Source organism: Oncorhynchus nerka, linkage group LG14, assembly GCF_034236695.1.
Source record: "Oncorhynchus nerka isolate Pitt River linkage group LG14, Oner_Uvic_2.0, whole genome shotgun sequence".
NCBI classification, from domain to species: domain Eukaryota; kingdom Metazoa; phylum Chordata; class Actinopteri; order Salmoniformes; family Salmonidae; genus Oncorhynchus; species Oncorhynchus nerka.
This window is the reverse complement of record NC_088409.1, coordinates 16,168,702-16,190,969: the sequence shown is the minus strand read 5'-3', so window position 1 is coordinate 16,190,969 and position 22,268 is coordinate 16,168,702. Positions and strand designations below refer to the sequence as shown.

The 22,268-nt window shown below is 41.0% G+C and overlaps 3 protein-coding genes across 5 annotated transcripts in view; 2 read left to right on the top strand and 1 right to left on the bottom strand.

The window, feature by feature from the left end:
* Positions 1–1,104: 1,104 nt before the first annotated feature.
* Positions 1,105–5,961, top strand: LOC115117856 (serum paraoxonase/arylesterase 2-like). Its single transcript, XM_065027534.1, has 9 exons — positions 1,105–1,214; positions 1,518–1,588; positions 2,018–2,073; positions 2,398–2,563; positions 3,416–3,545; positions 3,685–3,885; positions 4,019–4,100; positions 4,242–4,370; positions 5,435–5,961. The coding sequence occupies exons 1-9, from the start codon at positions 1,141–1,143 to the stop codon at positions 5,594–5,596; spliced, it is 1,071 nt and encodes a 356-aa protein (XP_064883606.1). The 5' UTR covers positions 1,105–1,140; the 3' UTR covers positions 5,597–5,961.
* Positions 5,962–6,106: 145 nt separating this feature from the next.
* On the bottom strand, positions 6,107–11,525 carry LOC115115710 (potassium channel subfamily K member 5-like). Its single transcript, XM_029644199.2, has 5 exons — positions 11,032–11,525; positions 8,779–8,890; positions 8,462–8,628; positions 7,832–8,000; positions 6,107–7,620 (listed from the first exon to the last, which is right to left on the bottom strand). The coding sequence occupies exons 1-5, from the start codon at positions 11,215–11,217 to the stop codon at positions 6,899–6,901; spliced, it is 1,356 nt and encodes a 451-aa protein (XP_029500059.1). The 5' UTR covers positions 11,218–11,525; the 3' UTR covers positions 6,107–6,898.
* Positions 11,526–20,197: 8,672 nt separating this feature from the next.
* The window catches only part of LOC115117734 (titin-like), a 65,002-nt gene continuing 62,931 nt past the window's right edge, over positions 20,198–22,268 (top strand). For 2 of the 3 annotated variants that reach the window (XM_065027529.1, XM_065027526.1), the window contains exon 1: positions 20,198–20,340. The gene's annotated coding sequence lies outside the window, so the exon portion shown is untranslated. Of the gene's footprint in view, positions 20,341–21,447; positions 21,503–22,268 lie in introns of those variants that run through there. The other variant, XM_065027525.1, reaches the window with a different exon arrangement.

Sequence of the window (22,268 nt, the reverse complement as noted above, 5' to 3'; positions counted from 1 at the left end):
ACCTGATCCTCTGTTGAAGAGTTTGACCAACACTTACAGCGTCATGCTAATCACATTAGCGCTCTTTATTTCAACTGTACCGTGGGGGGGACCTATCCCATAGAGGCAGTGGTGGAAAAAGTACCCAATTGTCATACTTGATTAAAAGTATAGATACCTTAATAGAAAGTTACTCAAGTAAAAGGAAAAGTCTCCCAGTAAAATACTACTTGAGTAAAAGTATAAAAGTATTTGGTTATAAATATACTTAAGTATCCAAAGTAAATGTATTTGCAAAAATATAGTTAAGTATCAAAAGAAAAAGTAGAAGTGTAAATCGTTTCAAATTCCTTCTTTTAAGCAAAGCAGACGGCACCATTTTCTTGTTTTTAAAATGTATGGATAGCCAGGGGCACACTCAGGCATAATTTACGAAAGATGTATTTGTGTTTAGTGAGTCCATCAAATCAGAGGCAGAAGGGATGACCATGTGTTGTCTTGATAAGTGCGTGAATTGGTAATTTTCCTGTCCTGCTAAGCATTCAAAATGTAACTTTTAGGTGTTAGGTAAAATCTATGGAGTAAAAAGTACATTCTTTTCTTCAGGAATGTAGTGTTAAAAGTTTTAAAAAATATATATAAATAGTAAAGTACAGATACCCCAAAAAAACTACTTAAGTAGTACTTTAAAGTATGTTTACTTAAGTACTTTACACCCCTGCGTAGAGGTTAAAGTTATGTTTAAATTGCAGGAACATCTCACTGATTTGACATGGAAAACAAGTATTTGATATGTTTTTTACCCTCTTTGTAAAGTGAACAAGATTCAGTTGTGATGTAACTGAATATTTTTTTCTTCACAAGTGTGTTAACTTCTTTACATTAAATGTGGGCCGCTAATTTGGCGTGCAAGTCTCAACTGTTGTTTAGTTGTCAACTCATTTGTCTGAAAAGCAGAAAACAAGTGATGTGGACAATATCATCATCATGAACCCGGGGATCACAGTTTTGGGACTGCAGATTTGACCTCCCTCTAGGAATTGCTAAACTACAGCGCGCCCCCTGGTTCAACTGTGCAATTACACTCTGCCTGTACACAACACACCCACCTTTTGCACACGGCTTTCATAACCTTTGACCAAGGGAAAGAGTTTGTCTGCCATGAAGTGGGTGCTTGTTACCATCTGCATTGCTGCATTGGCAGCTCTTTTGGGGCAAAGAATTCTTAAATTGAGGTAGGCTGCATGGTTGCTGAACATTTTAACATTATAGGGCATGTGTATCTTCTTTGGAATGTCTTCTTTGGAATCATGCTACATTTCCCTGATCAGAGTTTACAATATTGACCTGATTGGCATTGTCAACAGAGGCCTCAGACATTAAAAGTGATATTTGAAAAATAGGCTTTTAGCAACTTTGAAGTGAACTACTTTAGGTGAATTGAGCAGTGGTGTGAGAGTGTCAAAAGCTGAATTCAGAATGATCTGTGTTGCTCTTGCTTTCACACCAAAGTAATATTAACCGGGTTCTATTTGCAGTGAAATAGCCCTTGCCAACAGAGAAGTGCCTGTAAAACGCCTCCCCAACTGTCACCTATTGAAGAATATAGGTATGTCTGAACCAGTCCATTAAATTGTAATCATATTGACATTATAACAGTTCATGCTTTAATTAATACATATAGTATAATTAATATTAATTAATATAATCTATGTTTCACATCAGTGTGAGATAGATACCAATGTAATGTTGAAATAGCCTGTTCTACTTTGGGCCTGTTCCAGTTATTCCAGTAGGCTCAAAATAATGAGTCTTCTCAGTATGTGTGATGAGATCAGGCTGTATAACCGCTAGTTGGGCAAGTATCAGGGCTGAAGTTCATTAGACTAATAGTCCAAGTATCAACGTGTCCCAGCATGCTTTGTTTGGTGTCATGATGATGATGTTATGTTTAATGAAGGCCTTTGGCCTATGGGATAAAAATAATACATTGATATAGGCTATTGCTAATGGTTTGTGGACAATCCTATATGTACAGAATATGGAGCAGAGGACTTCACCATACTTCGAGATGGACTGGCCATCATAAGCACCGTAAGTAAAATCCATTGTCATGATGCGATCCTTCATGGCAAGCATATTCTGGTAAGGCACACTGAATAATTAAAATATCGTCCTCAATTCATAATATTGCATGTTGAACATACCTCCCTCACACTGATGATAAAATAACTATTTTTACAGAATAAAACTGCTGTTTTTAATAATACAATACATACAACCTATTGTATCCCAAACGGTACCCTATTCCCTACATAGTGCACTAATTTGGTCAAAAGTAGTGCACTATGTAGGAACTAGGGTGCCATTTAGGACTTAAAAGCCTGTCACTCATGTCAAATCAATACCCCCACCCAGGGCTTGAAATATCCTGGAATGCCCTCCTTCTCTGATGACCCAGGGAAGATCTATACCCTGGACCTGTTGGACCCCAGACTCATCCCTGTGGAGCTGACAATCAAAGGAGACCTGGACCGGGACTCCTTCAACCCCCATGGAATCAGTGTCTACATTGACGAGACAGGTAAAGTATGGGAGATTTAGCTCTCACATATGAAATGAGTTTGTTTCAAAAACATCGGACATGTGGTAACTTCACAAAGTGGACCAGTGAGCTTTGTGTAATCACCCACCCAACCAATAAAATCCACAGCGTATATAGAGACACACTTTGACTGTGAATCTCTCTGCCAGACACTTTCCCTCATCAAGACCGGCTAGACCGTAATGGCCAGCTGTTTGATTCAACAACATACAAAAATGGAAATTACACAAGATATGTTTATAATATATTTTATTAATAAAATATAAGTACAATATACAGTACCAGTCAAAAGTTTGGACACACCTGCTCATTCAAGGGTTTTTCTGTTTTTTAAAAACTATTTTCTACATTGTAGAGTACTAGCGAAGACATCAACTATGAAATAACACATATGGAGTCATGTAGTAACCAAAAAGTGTTAAACATATCTAAATATATTTGAGATTCTTCAAATTAGCCACCCTTTGCCTTGATGACAGCTTTGCACACTTTGGCATAAGAAAAACCCTTGAATGAATAGGTGTGTCCAAATATTTGACTGGTACTATATAGCAAAACAGTGCAGTATACAGTAAAACAATACAGTATACAGTAAAACAATACAGTATACAGTACAACAGTACACAGTAAAAGAGTACAGTATAAAACATGTGTCAGCAATTATTCTAGTTACTCAAGTCAGAAATCGCAGCAAATTCCTCCATTCCAGACCAGACCACTACTGTGTGTGTGTGTGTGTGTGTCTTCCCTGTCAATCAATAGAGAGCCTTAGACACCAGAGGAGACAGTAGAGATGATATTTCTCACTGCTGAACTCCCATCTCCTTCCAGATAAAACCATCCATCTGTTTGTTGTCAATCACCCTCAACATTACACGAGCCAGGTAGAGATCTTTCTATTTGTCGAAGAGGACAACACCATTGTGCACCTGAAAACTATAAAGCATGATCTCCTTCATAGGTAGGTGTGAGATGTTTACATTTACATGATGTGGATGAACCACATTGGCTATGTACTGTACAGTATGACCAGTGAGAGTTCCACAGTGGTGTGTTTCTGCTTGGCTAACTCTGTATGTTTTTGCCCTTTACTCTCTCAGTGTGAATGACATTGTGGCTGTGGGAGTGGAGAGCTTCTATGCCACCAACGATCAATCCTATCCCAGTGCAGTGCTACACATGCTGACTGTGTTCCTGGGTCTACCCTGGGCTGATGTGGTTTACTACAGCCCTGGAGGAGTGAAGGCAGTGGGCGATGGCTTCATATCTGCAAACGGCATCAACATGTCACCCGACAAAAGGTGCCTTCTTTGTTTCCACAATTGTAGTAAAGTCTACACAATTGAGAATCGAACAGTTTAAAATGTACAAATCGGTTGTGCTCTTTGGAAGTGTGTTATGCAGTAAAACAATACATGTGTTTTTTCCTCCCAGGTATCTATACGTGTCTGCTATTTTGGACCATGAGATTGCTGTTTTTGAGATAAAGAAAAACAAAGACTTGGTACATGTCAAGGTAAAACTTTTTCACTATATCAAATATGAACGCAAACTTCTTTACGGGCATAATATTATATTTTGTATTGTTTCTAGAGATGGTCCAACCGCTGTAATACAATGAGCCATCACATTCCTAATGATGTCTGTCTCCAACCAGTCTGTAGCCGTTGGGTCTCTCTGTGACAACATCGAGGTGGACCATGTAACAGGTGACATTTGGCTGGGTTGTCACCCTAATGGAGCAAAGGTAGCAGTATATGACCCTGAGGATCTACCTGGATCCGAGGTTAGTACGTCATTTACCATGTCCTCTCTAGTTCTATTATATTATAGGAATAAATTCACTCTGATCTCAGTTCCAAATGGCACCCTATTCCCTATAGCAGTGGTTCCCACACGTTTTATAGTCCCCTACCCCTTCAAACATTCAACCTCCAGCTGTACCCCCTCTAGCACCAGGGTCAGCACACTCTCAAATGTTGTTTTTTGCCATCATTGTAACCCTGCAACACATACATTATACGATACATTTATTAAACATAAGAATGAGTGTGAGTTGTCGTCACAACACGGCTCGTGGGAAGTGACAAAGAGCTCTTATGGGACCAGGGCACAAATAATAATATAATAATAGTCAATAATTTTGCTTTTTATTTAACTATCTTAGATATAAAACCTTATTTGTTAATTGAAAATTGTGCATAACTCACCACAGGTTAATGAGAAAGGTGTGCTTGAAAGGATGCACTTAACTCTGCAATGTTGGGTTGTATTGGAGAGAGTCTCAGTCTTAAATCATTTTCCACACACAGTCTGTGCCTGTATTTAGTTTTCATGCTAGTGAGGGCCGAGAATCCACTCTCACATAGGTACGTGGTTGCAAAGGGCATCAGTGTTTTAACAGCATGATTTGCCAAGGCAGGATATTCTGAGCGCAGCCCTATCCAGAAATCTGGCAGTGGCTTCTGATTAGATTCAATTTTCACTGAACCGCTTGTTACAATGTTTATGAGGCTCTCTTGTTCAGATATCGGTAATTGGACTGGAGGCAGGGCATGAAAGGGATAACCAATCCAGTTGTTTGTGTCATCCGTTTCGGGAAAGTATCTGCGTAATTTCACACCCAACTGACTCAGGTGCTTCGCTATATCACATCACCAGTTTGGGAATACCTGCCCTATAGAGTATATATCACCCCAGTTTGGGAATAGCTGCTCTATAGAGTATACTCCCTATGGGCCTTGGCCAAAAGTAGTGTAGTGCACTGTATAGGGAATAGACTGCCATTTGGGACACAGCCCATGTACCAAAAGCTTTAATTGGTTTTCTTTATCATAATTTGTTTTATAGGTCATTAGGATTCAGGACATCCACTATGAGAAGCCAGTGGTGACTCAGGTCTATGCTGATGATGGCAGTGTGCTCATAGGATCCTCTGTAGCAGCTCCCTATGAAGGAAAGCTTCTCATAGGAACAGTCTACCACAAAGCCTTGGTCTGTGATCTGAAGTAGCCAATAATTCCTTCCAGACATCTGATTTCCAAAGTCTGTGTGTGTATATATAGATGCAGTAATGACACTCAAACTGTATTGTACTCAAAGTCTGTGCTGTTTCTGTATAGTACATCTTGTCTGGTGTAATATGATTGAAAAGTATAAATATTCCACATGGTTGCCACAATATAACACTGCAATTACAATTGTAATTATAAGAGGCCGTCTGGGCTTTTTTAAGTTCCTTAGTACTCAATAGTATCTGTTCCAGGTGCGTAGGAGTCAAAATAAGAATACTGGAAAAGATGAGAGACCTGCACACTGTCGAAAATGGTGGACTATTTGTATTGATTAAACAGTTATATTTCATTATTTTACTTTGACATATTGTTGATCATCGATCTTTGGGGGAATATTTTTCGGGGGGTAATGACAAAGCAAAAAATACAAAATGATTCTATATCTTATATCTCATTTTTCAAGTCCACAACCACTACATCTACTCATATAAAAAACATGGAAATTGCATAGAAACTCATGTAAACTTTATTTCTGAAGGCAGTTTGTAACAATAGACAAACTACATTGCTTTCAGTTTCTCATTTTAGAGTCAGGTAAATCACACTGGCAACTCTGAGGAGTCCATTGTTTGTATTATTTTCCTTCTTTTACTTTTCCCACAAACCAAAATGTGTGTTTAACATCGAGATAAAGATAACAGAGAAGACAGGAAGTTGTCCAGACTGTGTTCATGATCTTAGGCCTTGATAATCTTGGGTCATACATTTCACTGATCACTATGTTAAGGAAAACCGTTGAAAATGTGTTTCCACTCCTCACCACAGGGGAATGTGACCAATCCTAACTCTGCCATAGTCTCTGGTTGTCCCAGGACCTTGTTATGATGCTTCTACATCATTCAGTTCAGATGGATAAAAAGGTGTGATGGGGTGATAAATAAAAAGGTGTGATGGGGTGATAAATAAAAAGGTGTGATGGGGTGATAAATAAAAAGGTGTGATGGGGTGATAAATAAAATGGTGTGATGGGGTGATAAATAAAAAGGTGTGATGGGGTGATAAATAAAAAGGTGTGATGGGGTGATAAATTAAAAGGTGTGATGGGGTGATAAATAAAAAGGTGTGATGGGTACAATAAATAAAAAGTTGTGATGATCCGCGGACCCATCACAGACCCATCATACCTTTTTATTTACCTGAATTCACAGGTTTTCTGCACCAACCAAACTTCTAGGAGAGCGCGATAGTCCCCTTTTGATTACATCATTCAGTTCTCCAGGAAGAGGATGGATCCAAGGCTTCAGCCTTTCTCATCATTCTCCTCTCCCGAATCCCCCTCCACTACCTTTGATACAGTAAACCTATTCTCTCCACCATCTTGATTCTGAACATTCTCCTCTTTGTTGATGTTAGGACCTAGATCGACGGGGTTTAGGTTCTCTTTTGAGTTGGACACATAAACAGCCTTCGCTCTAGTGTCCCTATCCAGACAGTTCTCCTCAAACACAGGGTCTTTCATAAAGACAGGGTCCTCCTCGATAAGCCTCTGCCCCTCCTCTCCCATCCCAAAGCTGCTGAGTAACATATTGTGACTGATGCTAAGGTGGCGCCTCAGGCGGCGTGGGGAATGCTCCAGGGTTTGGATATTCGTCCCCAGGATGTCACTACAGCTCTTTGAACGACTCAACTCCTTGAATTCCGTCTTTGGCTTCGGCTTCGCGACAGCGCCAATCTGCCTGATGGCGGTGCTGTAGTCCTCATGCTTCTCAGACAGGAAGTTGAAGATGTCGACGGCGGTGGGGAGGCGGCGAGGGCTGCGGATGTCGTCCTTCTCGAGCTGCCATCGATGGTCCAGGTGGTCCATCCTGTGTCTCTGCCTTCTCTTCTTCAGGACCTTGTGAGCCGACACAACCATGTGGACGTTCCAGCTGAAGAACAGAGACAGCCAGGCCAGACCCATGTAGATCCACACCTCTGCAAACACCCGGTACAGCCTTGGGTAGTCTATGTTTGGATTGATACCTGTGGAGTCAAAAAGAGAACATAGTTGAATGAAGTATATGTCACCCTTTCTTCAGCTTGGACAAAGCAGGATTGCACCAGGCAATGAATCCAACTCCAAATAACTGTATGATCCTCTAACGTGAATTAGGTGATATCATGATATCTCTTAAACATAGACTAATATTTTCTGAGGAATGCCATCTACTTCATGAAAAGCCTATGTAACTACCTGCGACGTAGTCCCCGAAGCCGACAGTGGTGAGGGTGATGAAGGAGAAGTAGAAGCCCTCCAGGTACGACCATCCCTCCAGGGACATGAACACAAACGGGGGGATCACCAGGTGTACCAGCAGACCCCACAGGAGGAAGATGGCCGTGCAGATCAACTGGACCTTTTTCTGCAGACGTCACACGGGGAGAATCAATCAATCATTCAAATGTATTTAAAGAACTTTGTGACAACTGCTGATGTAAAAAGGGCTTCACAGTGAGCCGGCCTAGACCCCAGAGAGCAACCAAAGCAGCAGCTAAAGCACAGTGAGAAGAACAAGCATCGGCATGTGACACAAGTGACAATGATAGACCAATCCCTTTGATTTGACCATGTCAATTGTCATTTTTGAGTGTTCCACCAGATCTGGTGATAAGGCTAACATGTCTTGTAGGCTAACACTTCTCCATTAGTTGGACCATACAGGATTCAGTCATTAGTACCCAGCTACAGTGGCTAAATGTGGCTTACCATTGGCTAATCGCTGTTAATAAATGCTTAAGTCATGTATTGCACCTCCCCAAAAGTCATTGATAGAAATCCAAATCAGTACATTAGACGTGCTGAGAGACTCCCAGTGAGTCTTACCACACTAAGGCCTTTGAGTACCAGGACCTGTCCCAGGCGCTTGGCTCTGTCTCCGAAGAACGAGCCCAGCTCACTAATCCAGGTGAGGCAGAGAGGGATCCCACACAGGCCATACAGGATGCAGAATATACGGCCGCCAGCCGTCTTTGGGGCAACATTACCATAACCTGCAAATCACAAACGTATAGGCTTTCAGACAGGGGTGGCAGCTTCATTTCTGCTATGGTTAGACATTGGGTAACTGAGTTAGCAGCTGTTATCGGAGAGAGATGAACATGATTCAATGTTTCCAGTGTTGTATTCAAGATATTACCCACCTATGGTAGTGACAATAGTGGCAGCAAAGACAACCGAATTGGTCCAGTCCCAGTTGTTGTAGGTATTCTCTCCAGTGATGGTCACACCTTGTCCAGCAGCGTCTGACACCACCTAGGGAACAGAGTGGGTTATCACACTGTACAAACAGAGCTGATCTTAAACGGTAACGGGTTTCATTGGGATTCATTCCAGGAGTCTTCACATTCTAGGTAAACACAGAGTTACTTTGGGAATCTAAATTCACTGAGATTGAGCAAATAAAAATATAATATGTTCCCACTTTGATTTGTTTGAAAAGTATATTTTAGTCATTACACACAAACAATAGACCCCTGTTATATATTTCCAGAACCTTCAAATAGAAGGACACAACCGTAATGAAGGGACTGACAACGCCCTCTGTAGTCTCATAAACACAACCCTAGACAGCAGTGGCATTGAAACATTGGAGGCAACCCGGATGTCTAGAGACAACGCCCTCTGAAAATATGCTGCCCCTTGGCTATTCCACGGTAGCAGAGTGGCACTGAGACTCTGATTTGACACTATAAAATGGATGATTGCCAAGTTAAACAAAACATACAACTCTGCACAAGGACTACTTTTAACCATTTCCACTGAAAACATATTGGCTTGAAGAACAGTGCAGACGCAAAGTTTGGCAACATAATGACGTCATTCTGTTACCAACGTTGCATCTGCATTGTTATCGGAGCAAAGAAAATGGCAAACCAGTTCTTCTGAACTGTCCCAACATGCTGACTTGGCTCCTTCGTTGAAGAGCACAGAGATGATGAAAACGTATGTAGGCTCATCAGTGATGTGTTCTGTCGCTATCATTGAAACTTGATTTATAAGCGTAGAAGTACTCCAAGCTTTTACTGCAACAGTGAAAATAATATATTCATAATAACATATAAAAATACAAATATGCACATATATTATCATTAACACAGCCATATCAGTACTGACAAGGACTGAAATGTCCCAATTTGACAAGCTTTGTTTAGATTAAATAATTTCAGATGATCTACAATGTTATTTTTTCAGGTAAAATTACCCACAAAGCATTTGACATCAGGCATTGCCTTTTGGACGTCTTTTTCCGATCCTCCATATTTTGGGGGTATTTTTTTGAAGCCCTGATTTCAATGTCCACGAACGTTGATTTTTGGCCTATATTTGGCCCAAACACAGACATGGATCTGGTCCACACAGACCAGATGTGTACTTTATCATTAGAACAATACCCAGCTAGTGTTTGTTTGTACATGTATGTTTTGGACATTCAGCAGATGCTCTTATCCAGAGTGACTTACAGTCAGTGTATTCAACTAAGGTAGATAAACAACAACATATCACAGTCATAGCAAGAAAATAATATTCTGTAAACGTTACTCAGAATGTTATTGTAGTTAAAGTGGTCTGTTGGTTCATTCTGTATGCTGGCCTACTTTGATCATCATTGCAGCCAGTTTTAAAGCATTTGAAACAGATAACATTACTGCATGTGATAGATGGGAACAATAATACATATTCGGTTTCTTACTTAATAGAACATGTAGAGCATTTCATTTTTTGCCATATAATAAATGTCTGAAAAATACATATTTTCAACGTCTGGAAAATACATATTTTTTTCCATTCATTCAGCCTCTAAAATGCACCTGATTTCAACGTCCAGAAAATAAGTATTTTTGACATCCATATAACACTTATTTTCGAGGTCCCAGAGGTCTAAGCTTTCATTCAGCACCTGAAATGCCCTGGGTATGTTTATTATCCAGGGACAACGTCCATGGGCCTAAATAGTTGTCGAACAGTAGGCCTAAAACATAGTGGCAATTCTACGGTAACAGAGGGATTCTGGGACTCGGATTTTTTCACTTTAAAATAAACAAAAAACAATAATTGCAAAGTTCAACAAACCACACAACTCCATGCACAATGACTACTTTTAACAACTCCCACTGAAATGTTTACAATACATTTGTTTGAAGAACAAAAGTGCATAGAGTTGTACGGTTTGTTTAACTTTGCAATTATTGTTTTTTGTTTGACATACATTTGAAAGTGAAAAATCCGACTTTCAGCAATAGCTGTTACACCTTGGAATCGCCCATAGTGTAAAATACAGTTTTAGAGACATAATAAAGTTCCAATGCTGACCAAGCTGACAACACAGTAATGATAATCATTAAAACGCCGATTGGGAAGATAATACATGTATTCTAAATTGAATCCCTACATACCCCCAAAATATAGTTCAGATCTTCTTTAGTCAAGCACGGATATGTTTTAAGAATGTTTTCCTTTTGACGGGAATATTCGGATTTGGCCAGTTTCCAATTGGGTTCTTCAAGTATTTGAAATATTGCTGCCCCGATCGATAGGTAAAAAATGATACCTGACGTTAATACAGGACCCTTATCAGACATTGCCGATCACTTAAAAGTAATCCTCATTATAAACTCGCATCAGAATTGTTGCCCAAAACAAAAAATAGGACGCGTGTTGCATTCAAACTTCTCTTCCTGGTTCCTGTGCTGGGTAATTACAAACGTGGGAGACTGGGATTGTGATAATACAATGGAGGAGGACAAATTCAACCCAGTCCACATACAAGACATCGTTTCAGGTGTGCGCCATTGTTTAGCCTATAGTATCATTTTCAAAGAGACAGAAAAACGTTATGTGCCTTTCTGATTTCCACAACCTAGCTATATGGGTTTAAAGCTGGAATCCGTAGCTGTGAAACTGCCACGTTAGCCTAGCTACTTCAAACAACGAACACTGTTTTTCCCCCTCAGACATCATTGTACATCATTGCAGTGCAATATAACAGCAGATTATGTACTTCTCAAGCTTCATAATCAAAGCAAAATCAATAAGAAACGCGACCAGTGGCACTGTATGCTGATCTCAGATGTAATGCTGTGTGGATTAAAGGTCTCAAATTAAATGTCTTTATTGAGTTTTGACTGATTGAAAGTCTGTCTGGGGATGTGTTTATGGAAAACAGCCACATAGACGTCTACCTTTACGGGAAAAGATTGCAGTATAACGGGTGTATGCTGCAAATACCGCGCCCAAAATAACACCGTTTTTTTACTGCAGTGTATTTGCAGTTCAACTTCAGTACACTGGTTATTCTGTAATTACTGCGTCCAAAATACCACAGTTGACTGCAGTTACTGCACCTTTACGGCTGTTTCAAAACGGACTTTTTTTTGTAAGGGTATAATTGGTTCAGATTTGGTCTGGTCCATTTGCCCGCAAACACAGATGACTAAGTTTTGTTTGGACAGCACAGTACAGTAGAGAACTATACAGTAACCGACTGTACATTACATTAAAAAAGTAGAGTACAATACAGTATAATGTACTGAATTGTATCCTACTTTACTCTACTTGATTAAACTACTGTACTCTACTGAATCAAACTCTACTGTACTGTACTGTACTGAACTGTGTCGTACTGTGCTGTTCAAGTTTGTGAAGCATAGCCTAGACGTCTATGATTCGTCCAGATTTGGTCCGGTCCGGAGCAACCACATTTGTACTTGTTTGGGGGCCGAAGCTCATTAGTATAATCTCCAGTTTGCAAGTATTTGTTTTTTACATTTACATTTTGGTCATTCAGCAGATGCTCTTATTCAGAGCGACATACAGTCAGTGCATTCAACTAAGGTAGATAAACAACATATCACAGTCATAGCAAGACAAAAAATATGACTGAGAATATTACTGAGAATGTTATTGTAGTTGATGTGGTCTGATGGTTTATTCTGTAGGTTGGACTACTTTGAACATCATTGCTGCCAGTTTGTAAGCTTTTGGAAAGCTAACATAAGTGCATGTTTACAGATGGGAGCAATAATATATATTCTATGTTGCAATCTTCGCTCGGCTCCTCTTTCCTATATTAAATGCATTTAAAATGTATTATTGTGATATTATGTTTACTTCATTGAGAATGTATGTACAGTTTCAATTTGGTCGTTGATGTCTTTTCACCTGTCATTCAGAACTGAAAATGGACCTGATTTCAACATCCGGAAAATATGTCTTTTCAGCTTTCATTTAAAACCTAAAATGAACCTAACTTCAACGTCAGGAAAATATGTCTTTTCAGCTTTCATTTAAAACCTAAAATGAACCTAACTTCAACGTCAGGAAAATATGTCTTTTCAGCTTTCATTTAAAACCTAAAATGAACCTAACTTCAACGTCAGGAAAAGACGTATTTACAGCGTCATATTGCTTACTGGACATGTATAATGTTATTAACCTATATGTAGGCTACATACTGGACATGTATAATGTTATTAACCTATATGTAGGCTACATACTGGACATGTATAATGTTATTAACCTATATGTAGGCTACATACTGGACATGTATAATGTTATTAACCTATATGTAGGCTACATACTGGACATGTATAATGTTATTAACCTATATGTAGGCTACATACTGGACATGTATAATGTTATTAACCTATATGTAGGCTACATACTGGACATGTATAATGTTATTAACCTATATGTAGGCTACATACTGGACATGTATAATGTTATTAACCTATATGTAGGCTACATACTGGACATGTATAATGTTATTAACCTATATGTAGGCTACATACTGGACATGTATAATGTTATTAACCTATATGTAGGCTACATACTGGACATGTATAATGTTATTAACCTATATGTAGGCTACATACTGGACATGTATAATGTTATTAACCTATATGTAGGCTACATACTGGACATGTATAATGTTATTAACCTATATGTAGGCTACATACTGGACATGTATAATGTTATTAACCTATATGTAGGCTACATACTGGACATGTATAATGTTATTAACCTATATGTAGGCTACATACTGGACATGTATAATGTTATTAACCTATATGTAGGCTACATACTGGACATGTATAATGTTATTAACCTATATGTAGGCTACATACTGGACATGTATAATGTTATTAACCTATATGTAGGCTACATACTGGACATGTATAATGTTATTAACCTATATGTAGGCTACATACTGGACATGTATAATGTTATTAACCTATATGTAGGCTACATACTGGACATGTATAATGTTATTAACCTATATGTAGGCTACATACTGGACATGTATAATGTTATTAACCTATATGTAGGCTACATACTGGACATGTATAATGTTATTAACCTATATGTAGGCTACATACTGGACATGTATAATGTTATTAACCTATATGTAGGCTACATACTGGACATGTATAATGTTATACATAAATTGGCTAAATCTCTTTAAATTGACAACTCTGTGAACTGTCTTTTGCAAGTTTGAAATTGACACAATACCTGTTAGCAAAGATGTCAGCTGCAGATGACGTGCAGGAGCTTGCAGGGATTTGTAGTCTTGCATGAAGACTAATTTGATGCTAATTAGCACTTTGGAATCTGAGTGTAAATAAAGCCGAATATATTGACAAAAGTCACCTTGTCTGAAAAAGATTTACATGGTTATCAAAACATTACAACAGGGTAAGCCTGACTTGCCTAGTTAAATAACGGTTAAATAAGATGTTTAAAAGCCTACACGTAACACAGGCCTTATTTTTAGTGTTTCTAAAATCCCCTATAGTAAAAATTAATGTTTGAAAAATTATTGGAACCATTTCCTGGGCGCCCGAAACGTGGATGTGGATTATGGCAGCCCCCCCACCTCTCTGATTCAGAGGGGTTGGGTTAAATGCAGAAGACACTTTTCAGTTGAATGCATTCAGTTGAACAACTGACTAGGTATCCCCCTTTCCCTTTCCCTGTTTGACCGCTAGGTTTTTGTGGGTATTATGACACCTCCACTGTAGGGCTCAACATTCTCAACATTACAATATTACTCACTCGAGTCAATGGGAGGGACCGCCCCATTCACCATTATCGTGTTGAGCAGGGGAGAATCGCCCTTGTGTTGGGTAGATTAGCTTCTAAACTGACCAGCCCTTTTGGAGCTCACACACACAAAAACACACACACAATCACACACACAAACACACACAGAGATAAGAGCAACCGTCATGACACACACACATTTTCTCACTGTACTGAAAAACAAGTGAGAGAGGTGTATCTTCTCTAATGAGGGCTTTTGAAAAGGTCACTCACTGTATGACATCTTTCCTGTTAGTAAAAAAAACAACTAATGTAACCTATACCGGAAACCTCTGAAAACTCATATTAGAAAATGTATATCTTATTTTATGAAACTATAACAGTTATCAACAGTTATCAATATATGCGCATATATATTTATGCATATTATTATTTGTATATTTCTAAACGATAGCATTCTCAAAGAGTTGTGGAAAATAAGAATGAGGCCTTAATCTTACTCAGATAATTCATAGAGAAAACAAGAAGGTTTAGGACAAAAGCAGATGAGGGGGAAAGAATGCATTAAGGTCAGGTGGGGAAAAGAGAGCATTAATGTGGTCAGGTGGGGAAAATAGAGCATTAATGTGGTCAGGTGGGGAAAAGATAGCATTAATATGGTCAGGTGGGGAAAAGAGAGCATTAATATGGTCAGGTGGGGAAAAGAGAGCATTTATGTGGTCAGGTGGGGAAAAGAGAGAATGTCTGTGGTCAGGTGGGGAAAATAGAGCATTAATGTGGTCAGGTGGGGAAAAGAGAGAATGTCTGTGGTCAGGTGGGGAAAAGAGAGAATGTCTGTGGTCAGGTGGGGAAAATACATTTACATTTACATTTAAGTCATTTAGCAGACGCTCTTATCCAGAGCGACTTACAAATTGGTGCGTTCACCTTAAGACATCCAGTGGAACAGCCACTTTACAATAGTGCATCTAAATCTTTTAAGGGGGGAGGGGGTGAGAAGGATTACTTTATCCTATCCTAGGTATTCCTGAAAGAGGTGGGGTTTCAGGTGTCTCCGGAAGGTGGTGATTGACTCCGCTGTCCTGGCGTCGTGAGGGAGTTTGTTCCACCATTGGGGGGCCAGAGCAGCGAACAGTTTTGACTGGGCTGCGCGGGAACTGTACTTCCTCAGTGGTAGGGAGGCGAGCAGGCCAGAGGTGGATGAACGCAGTGCCCTTGTTTGGGTGTAGGGCCTGATCAGAGCCTGGAGGTATTGAGGTGCCGTTCCCCTCACAGCTCCGTAGGCAAGCACCATGGTCTTGTAGCGGATGCGAACTTCAACTGGAAGCCAGTGGAGAGAGCGGAGGAGCGGGGTGACGTGAGAGAACTTGGGAAGGTTGAACACCAGACGGGCTGCGGCGTTCTGGATGAGTTGTAGGGGTTTAATGGCACAGGCAGGGAGCCCAGCCAACAGCGAGTTGCAGTAATCCAGACGGGAGATGACAAGTGCCTGGATTAGGACCTGCGCTGCTTCCTGTGTGAGGCAGGGTCGTACTCTGCGGATGTTGTAGAGCATGAACCTACAAGAACGGGCCACCGCCTTGATGTTAGTTGAGAACGACAGGGTGTTGTCCAGGATCACGCCAAGGTTCTTAGCGCTCTGGGAGGAGGACACAATGGAGTTGTCAACCGTGATGGCGAGATCATGGAACGGGCAGTCCTTCCCCGGGAGGAAGAGCAGCTCCGTCTTGCCGAGGTTCAGCTTGAGGTGGTGATCCGTCATCCACACTGATATGTCTGCCAGACATGCAGAGATGCGATTCGCCACCTGGTCATCAGAAGGGGGAAAGGAGAAGATTAATTGTGTGTCGTCTGCATAGCAATGATAGGAGAGACCATGTGAGGTTATGACAGAGCCAAGTGACTTGGTGTATAGCGAGAATAGGAGAGGGCCTAGAACAGAGCCCTGGGGGATGCCAGTGGTGAGAGCGCGTGGTGAGGAGACAGATTCTCGCCACGCCACCTGGTAGGAGCGACCTGTCAGGTAGGACGCAATCCAAGCGTGGGCCGCGCCGGAGATGCCCAACTCGGAGAGGGTGGAGAGGAGGATCTGATGGTTCACAGTATCGAAGGCAGCCGATAGGTCTAGAAGGATGAGAGCAGAGGAGAGAGAGTTAGCTTTAGCAGTGCGGAGGGCCTCCGTGATACAGAGAAGAGCAGTCTCAGTTGAATGACTAGTCTTGAAACCTGACTGATTTGGATCAAGAAGGTCATTCTGAGAGAGATAGCGGGAGAGCTGGCCAAGGACGGCACGTTCAAGAGTTTTGGAGAGAAAAGAAAGAAGGGATACTGGTCTGTAGTTGTTGACATCGGAGGGATCGAGTGTAGGTTTTTTCAGAAGGGGTGCAACTCTCGCTCTCTTGAAGACAGAAGGGACGTAGCCAGCGGTCAGGGATTAGTTGATGAGCGAGGTGAGGTAAGGGAGAAGGTCTCCGGAAATGGTCTGGAGAAGAGAGGAGGGAATAGGGTCAAGCGGGCAGGTTGTTGGGCGGCCGGCCGGCCGTCACAAGACGCGAGATTTCATCTGGAGAGAGAGGGGAGAAAAAGGTCAGAGCACAGGGTAGGGCAGTGTGAGCAGAACCAGCGGTGTCGTTTGACTTAGCAAACGAGGATCGGATGTTGTCGACCTTCTTTTCAAAATGGTTGACGAAGTCATCTGCAGAGAGGGAGGAGGGGGGGAGGGGGAGGAGGATTCAGGAGGGAGGAGAAGGTGGCAAAGAGCTTCCTAGGGTTAGAGGCAGATGCTTGGACTTTAGAGTGATAGAAAGTGGCTTTAGCAGCAGAGACAGAAGAGGAAAATGTAGAGAGGAGGGAGTGAAAGGATGCCAGGTCCGCAGGGAGGCGAGTTTTCCTCCATTTCCGCTCGGCTGCCCGGAGCCCTGTTCTGTGAGCTCGCAATGAGTCGTCGAGCCACGGAGCAGGAGGGGAGGACCGAGCCGGCCTGGAGGATAGGGGACATAGAGAATCAAGGGATGCAGAAAGGGAGGAGAGGAGGGTTGAGGAGGCAGAATCAGGAGATAGGTTGGAGAAGGTTTGAATAGAGCATTAATGTGGTCAGGTGGGGAAAAGAGAGCATTAATATGGTCAGGTGGGGAAAAGAGAGCATTTATGTGGTCAGGTGGGGAAAAGAGAGCATTTATGTGGTCAGGTGGGGAAAAGAGAGCATTAATGTGGTCAGGTGGGGAAAATATAGCATTAATGTGGTCAGGTGGGGAAAAGAGAGCATTAATATGGTCAGGTGGGGAAAAGAGAGCCTTTCTGTGGTCAGGTGGGGAAAAGAGAGCCTTTCTGTGGTCAGGTGGGGAAAAGAGAGCATTAATGTGGGCAGGTGGGGAAAAGAGAGCATTAATGTGGTCAGGTGGGGAAAAGAGAGCATTAATGTGGTCAGGTGGGGAAAAGAGAGCATTAATGTGGTCACGTGGGGAAAAGAGAGCATTAATATGGTCAGGTGGGGAAAAGAGAGCATTAATGTGGTCAGGTGGGGAAAAGAGAGCATTTATGTGGTCAGGTGGGGAAAGGAGAGCATTAATGTGGTCAGGTGGGGAAAAGAGAGCATTAATGTGGTCAGGTGGGGAAAAGAGAGCATTAATGTGGTCACGTGGGGAAAAGAGAGCATTAATATGGTCAGGTGGGGAAAAGAGAGCATTAATGTGGTCAGGTGGGGAAAAGAGAGCATTTATGTGGTCAGGTGGGGAAAGGAGAGCATTAATGTGGTCAGGTGGGGAAAAGAGAGCATTTCTGTGGTTAGGTGGGGAAAAGAGAGCATTTCTGTGGTCAGGTGGGGAAAAGAGAGCATTTCTGTGGTCAGGTGGGGAAAAGAGAGCATTAATGTGGTCAGGTGGGGAAAAGAGAGCATTAATGTGGTCAGGTGGGGAAAAGAGAGCATTAATGTGCTCAGGTGGGTAAAAGAGAGCATTAATGTGGTCAGGTGGGGAAAATAGAGCATTAATGTGGTCACTCAGGTCAGATTAAATACCATATACTATGGTGCTGAACCAGGCAGATAGGTTATGTCATTGTGTTATTTTTGTACCAAGAGAATGTGCCAGGAATGGCCACTGGGACTTAGTAGTAATATTGGGACAGATGCTCAGACAGCACAGCTGTTTAAATGAAATGTCCCTAAAGCTGCTTGAACTGTGCTTAGTGCTCACTGCTTTACCCAGAGACAGGGCTTTCAAATGCATTCATCTTTGAGGGCTTTCAAATGCATTCATCTTTGAGGGCTTTCAAATGCATACCTCTTTGAGGGCTTTCAAATGCATACCTCTTTGGGGGCTTTCAAATGCATACATCTTTGAGGGCTTTCAAATGCATACCTCTTTGAGGGCTTTCAAATGCATACCTCTTTGAGGGCTTTCAAATGCATACTTCTTTGAGGGCTTTCAAATGCATACCTCTTTGAGGGCTTTCAAATGCATACCTCTTTGAGGGCTTTCAAATGCATACATATTTGAGGGCTTTCAAATGCATACATCTTTGAGGGCTTTCAAATGCATACATCTTTGAGGGCTTTCAAATGCATACATCTTTGAGGGCTTTCAAATGCATACCTCTTTGAGGGCTTTCAAATGCATACCTCTTTGAGGGCTTTCAAATGCATACCTCTTTGAGGGCTTTCAAATGCATTCATCTTTGAGGGCTTTCAAATGCATACATCTTTGAGGGCTTTCAAATGCATACCTCTTTGAGGGCTTTCAAATGCATACATCTTTGAGGGCTTTCAAATGCATACCTCTTTGAGGGCTTTCAAATGCATACCTCTTTGAGGTCTTTCAAATGCATACATCTTTGAGGGCTTTCAAATGCATACATCTTTGAGGGCTTTCAAATGCATACCTCTTTGAGGGCTTTCAAATGCATACCTATTTGAGGGCTTTCAAATGCATACATCTTTGAGGGCTTTCAAATGCATACATCTTTGAGGGCTTTCAAATGCATACATCTTTGAGGAGTGCATCTGACGGTCATACATTTTTCATCATTATTAATTGTGAATGAAAAAAGTTGAACATTTTATTTTAGATGAATACACTAGCCTTATTACGAAGGTTATTAAAATATACGAGGGTAGCGGAATCCAGGATAGTTTGAAGTCAAAAAGTATTGTCTCCTTGACATGTAGATTCGTGCAAGTGTGTTATACCCCGTATACACAGCGGGATTAAAACTGAAGATCCCACAACAGAGAGAGAGAGAAATCACGCTGGCACAAGGCCCAGTTGAACAAAGCGTTCTTTGACCACACATTCCAAACCTGTTATGCACTCCACTGCATAAACCTGATGGCACCGTGGTCAGGTAAATAGTATCCCAGCATTGACAAGAAAAGCTACCTGCTCCAATGCTCCCATCCAGCAACATTAGGTTACCATCTATTTGATTTACCCCGCAAGTAGAGCGCATACCATCTAGTATCGCTCAAGGTTTGGTTTCTATTGGAGTGAGTACCTGACCTAGTCCACAGGGGTATCCCCACCCACCCTCAGCTGCCTGCGACCAGCAGAGACGTGCTTCGTCATTGCAAGACGCGTCACTGGAATACTCGGATCAATATGCTGTAACTTCTGAAGGCGGAATAATACCAGGAAGAAAACAGGAAGAAACGTCTCACCTCTCAGGTAAATAAAAACGAGAGTGCCATGTTAGGGAAACATCGAAAGTCTAATATAATCTAATATGGAAGGCAAAAATCGGTTTCTTTTTTTTGCGCAGCAGTCAATTCAGTTCGCTTGAAGTTCAAATTGCGCCGTGTTTGTTGGAATGGGGGTGAGACTATGTCAAACACCAGAGGGATATTGCAGTTTATTTTCTAAATGTAAGTAAGGAAATGAAAAATATATGGACATTAAACGTATAAATGATCGAATGCTATTCCCATCCAAAGAATGGTGGACTGCTGTTCTGTGATTTTTATTCGTTCTTGATCTTGTTTGACATCTGGCCCATAGAGCCGTACAGAGACAACAACAATGTTAACAATTGGTGTAATTATCGGTGTCCAAACGTGTCATTGGTGGACTACAATTGGAATGGTGTATGACTACTCAGCCATTTAGTCCAAATATTTCGCTTTTCTTCACAAACAGCGTTGCAATTGATCCAAATATAGCCCTAGACGTTGTGTTATTTCAATAATAACTATTACATTTATCAGACTTTCCTCCCTTTGAGATCCGAATTTTGCTTTACTAGCCTATTTCTACATTGATGTTGAACAGGTGTTTCTGAGCCTACCACAGAAAGCCTTTGCGCTTGGCCTTGTCAAGACAGTCCACTTGCTTATATTTGGAATACCTCCGTTTAATACAATAATACCTGTTATTTCATATTTTGCTGATTTGTATTAGGCTATTTGATTTAAAAATATATATATATAATATAGGCCTCTTTGGTGTGTGTGTATTTTTTTTACCCTACCCAGAGTCCAGTTCCCACTGAGCAGAGGAGCCATAGACGTTATTTCTTGACAGTTTTACAATTTAATTAAACATTTAAAGCTGAAATGTCTTGAGTCAATAACTATTCAACCCCTTTGTTACGGTAAGCCTAAATGTCTTGAGTCAATAACTATTCAACCCCTTTGTTACGGTAAGCCTAAATGTCTTGAGTCAATAACTATTCAACCCCTTTGTTACGGTAAGCCTAAATGTCTTGAGTCAATAACTATTCAACCCCTTTGTTATGGTAAGCCTAAATGTCTTGAGTCAATAACTATTCAACCCCTTTGTTATGGTAAGCCTAAATGTCTTGAGTCAATAACTATTCAACCCCTTTGTTACGGTAAGCCTAAATGTCTTGAGTCAATAACTATTCAACCCCTTTGTTATGGTAAGCCTAAATGTGTTCAGGAGTAAAAATGTGCTTAGCGTGGATTTTAGCTTACACTAATAGTGTTTAACATGATTTCGAATGACTCATCTCTGTACCCCACACATACAATTATCTGTAAGGTCCCTCAGTCGAGCAGTGAATTTCAAACACAAATTCAACGACAAAGACCCGGGAGGTTTTCCAATGCTTTGCAAAGAAGGGCACCTATTGGTGGATGGGTAAAACATAAAACTGACATGAATGTCTGTTTGAACATGGTCAATTTATTAATTTCACTTTGGATGTTGTTTTTAAAACACAGAGTCACTACAAAGATACAGGCATCCTTCCAAACTCAGTTGCCAGAGAGGAAGGAAACTGCTCAGGGATTTCACCGTGAGGCCAATGGTGACGTTAAAACAGTTTAATGGCTATGATAGGAGGAAACTGAGGATGGATCTACAACATTGTAGTTACTCCACCATTCTAACCTAATTGACAGAGTGTAAAGAAAGAAGCATGTACAGAATAAGAATATTCCAAAACATGCATCCTGTTTGCAACAAGGCACTAAAGTAGTACTGCAAAAAAATGTGGCAAAGCAATTCACTTTTCTCTCCTGAATACAAAGTGTTATGTTTGGGGCAAATCCAATACAACACATAACTGAGTGTTACTCCATATTTTCAAGCATAGTGGTGGCTTCATCATGTTATGGGTATGCTTGTAATCGTTA

Coding starts and splice junctions, on each gene's coding strand:
- LOC115117856 (XM_065027534.1), top strand. CDS start 1,141: ATGAAGTGGGTGCTTGTTACCATCTGCATTGCTGCATTGGCAGCTCTT. Junction 2,564..3,415: donor TGTCTACATTGACGAGACAG/GTAAAGTATGGG, acceptor ATCTCCTTCCAG/ATAAAACCATCCATCTGTTT. Junction 4,101..4,241: donor AAGACTTGGTACATGTCAAG/GTAAAACTTTTT, acceptor GTCTCCAACCAG/TCTGTAGCCGTTGGGTCTCT.
- LOC115115710 (XM_029644199.2), bottom strand. CDS start 11,217: ATGTCTGATAAGGGTCCTGTATTAACGTCAGGTATCATTTTTTACCTA. Junction 8,001..8,461: donor TACTCAAAGGCCTTAGTGTG/GTAAGACTCACT, acceptor TGACGTCTGCAG/AAAAAGGTCCAGTTGATCTG. Junction 7,621..7,831: donor CTTCGGGGACTACGTCGCAG/GTAGTTACATAG, acceptor TTGACTCCACAG/GTATCAATCCAAACATAGAC.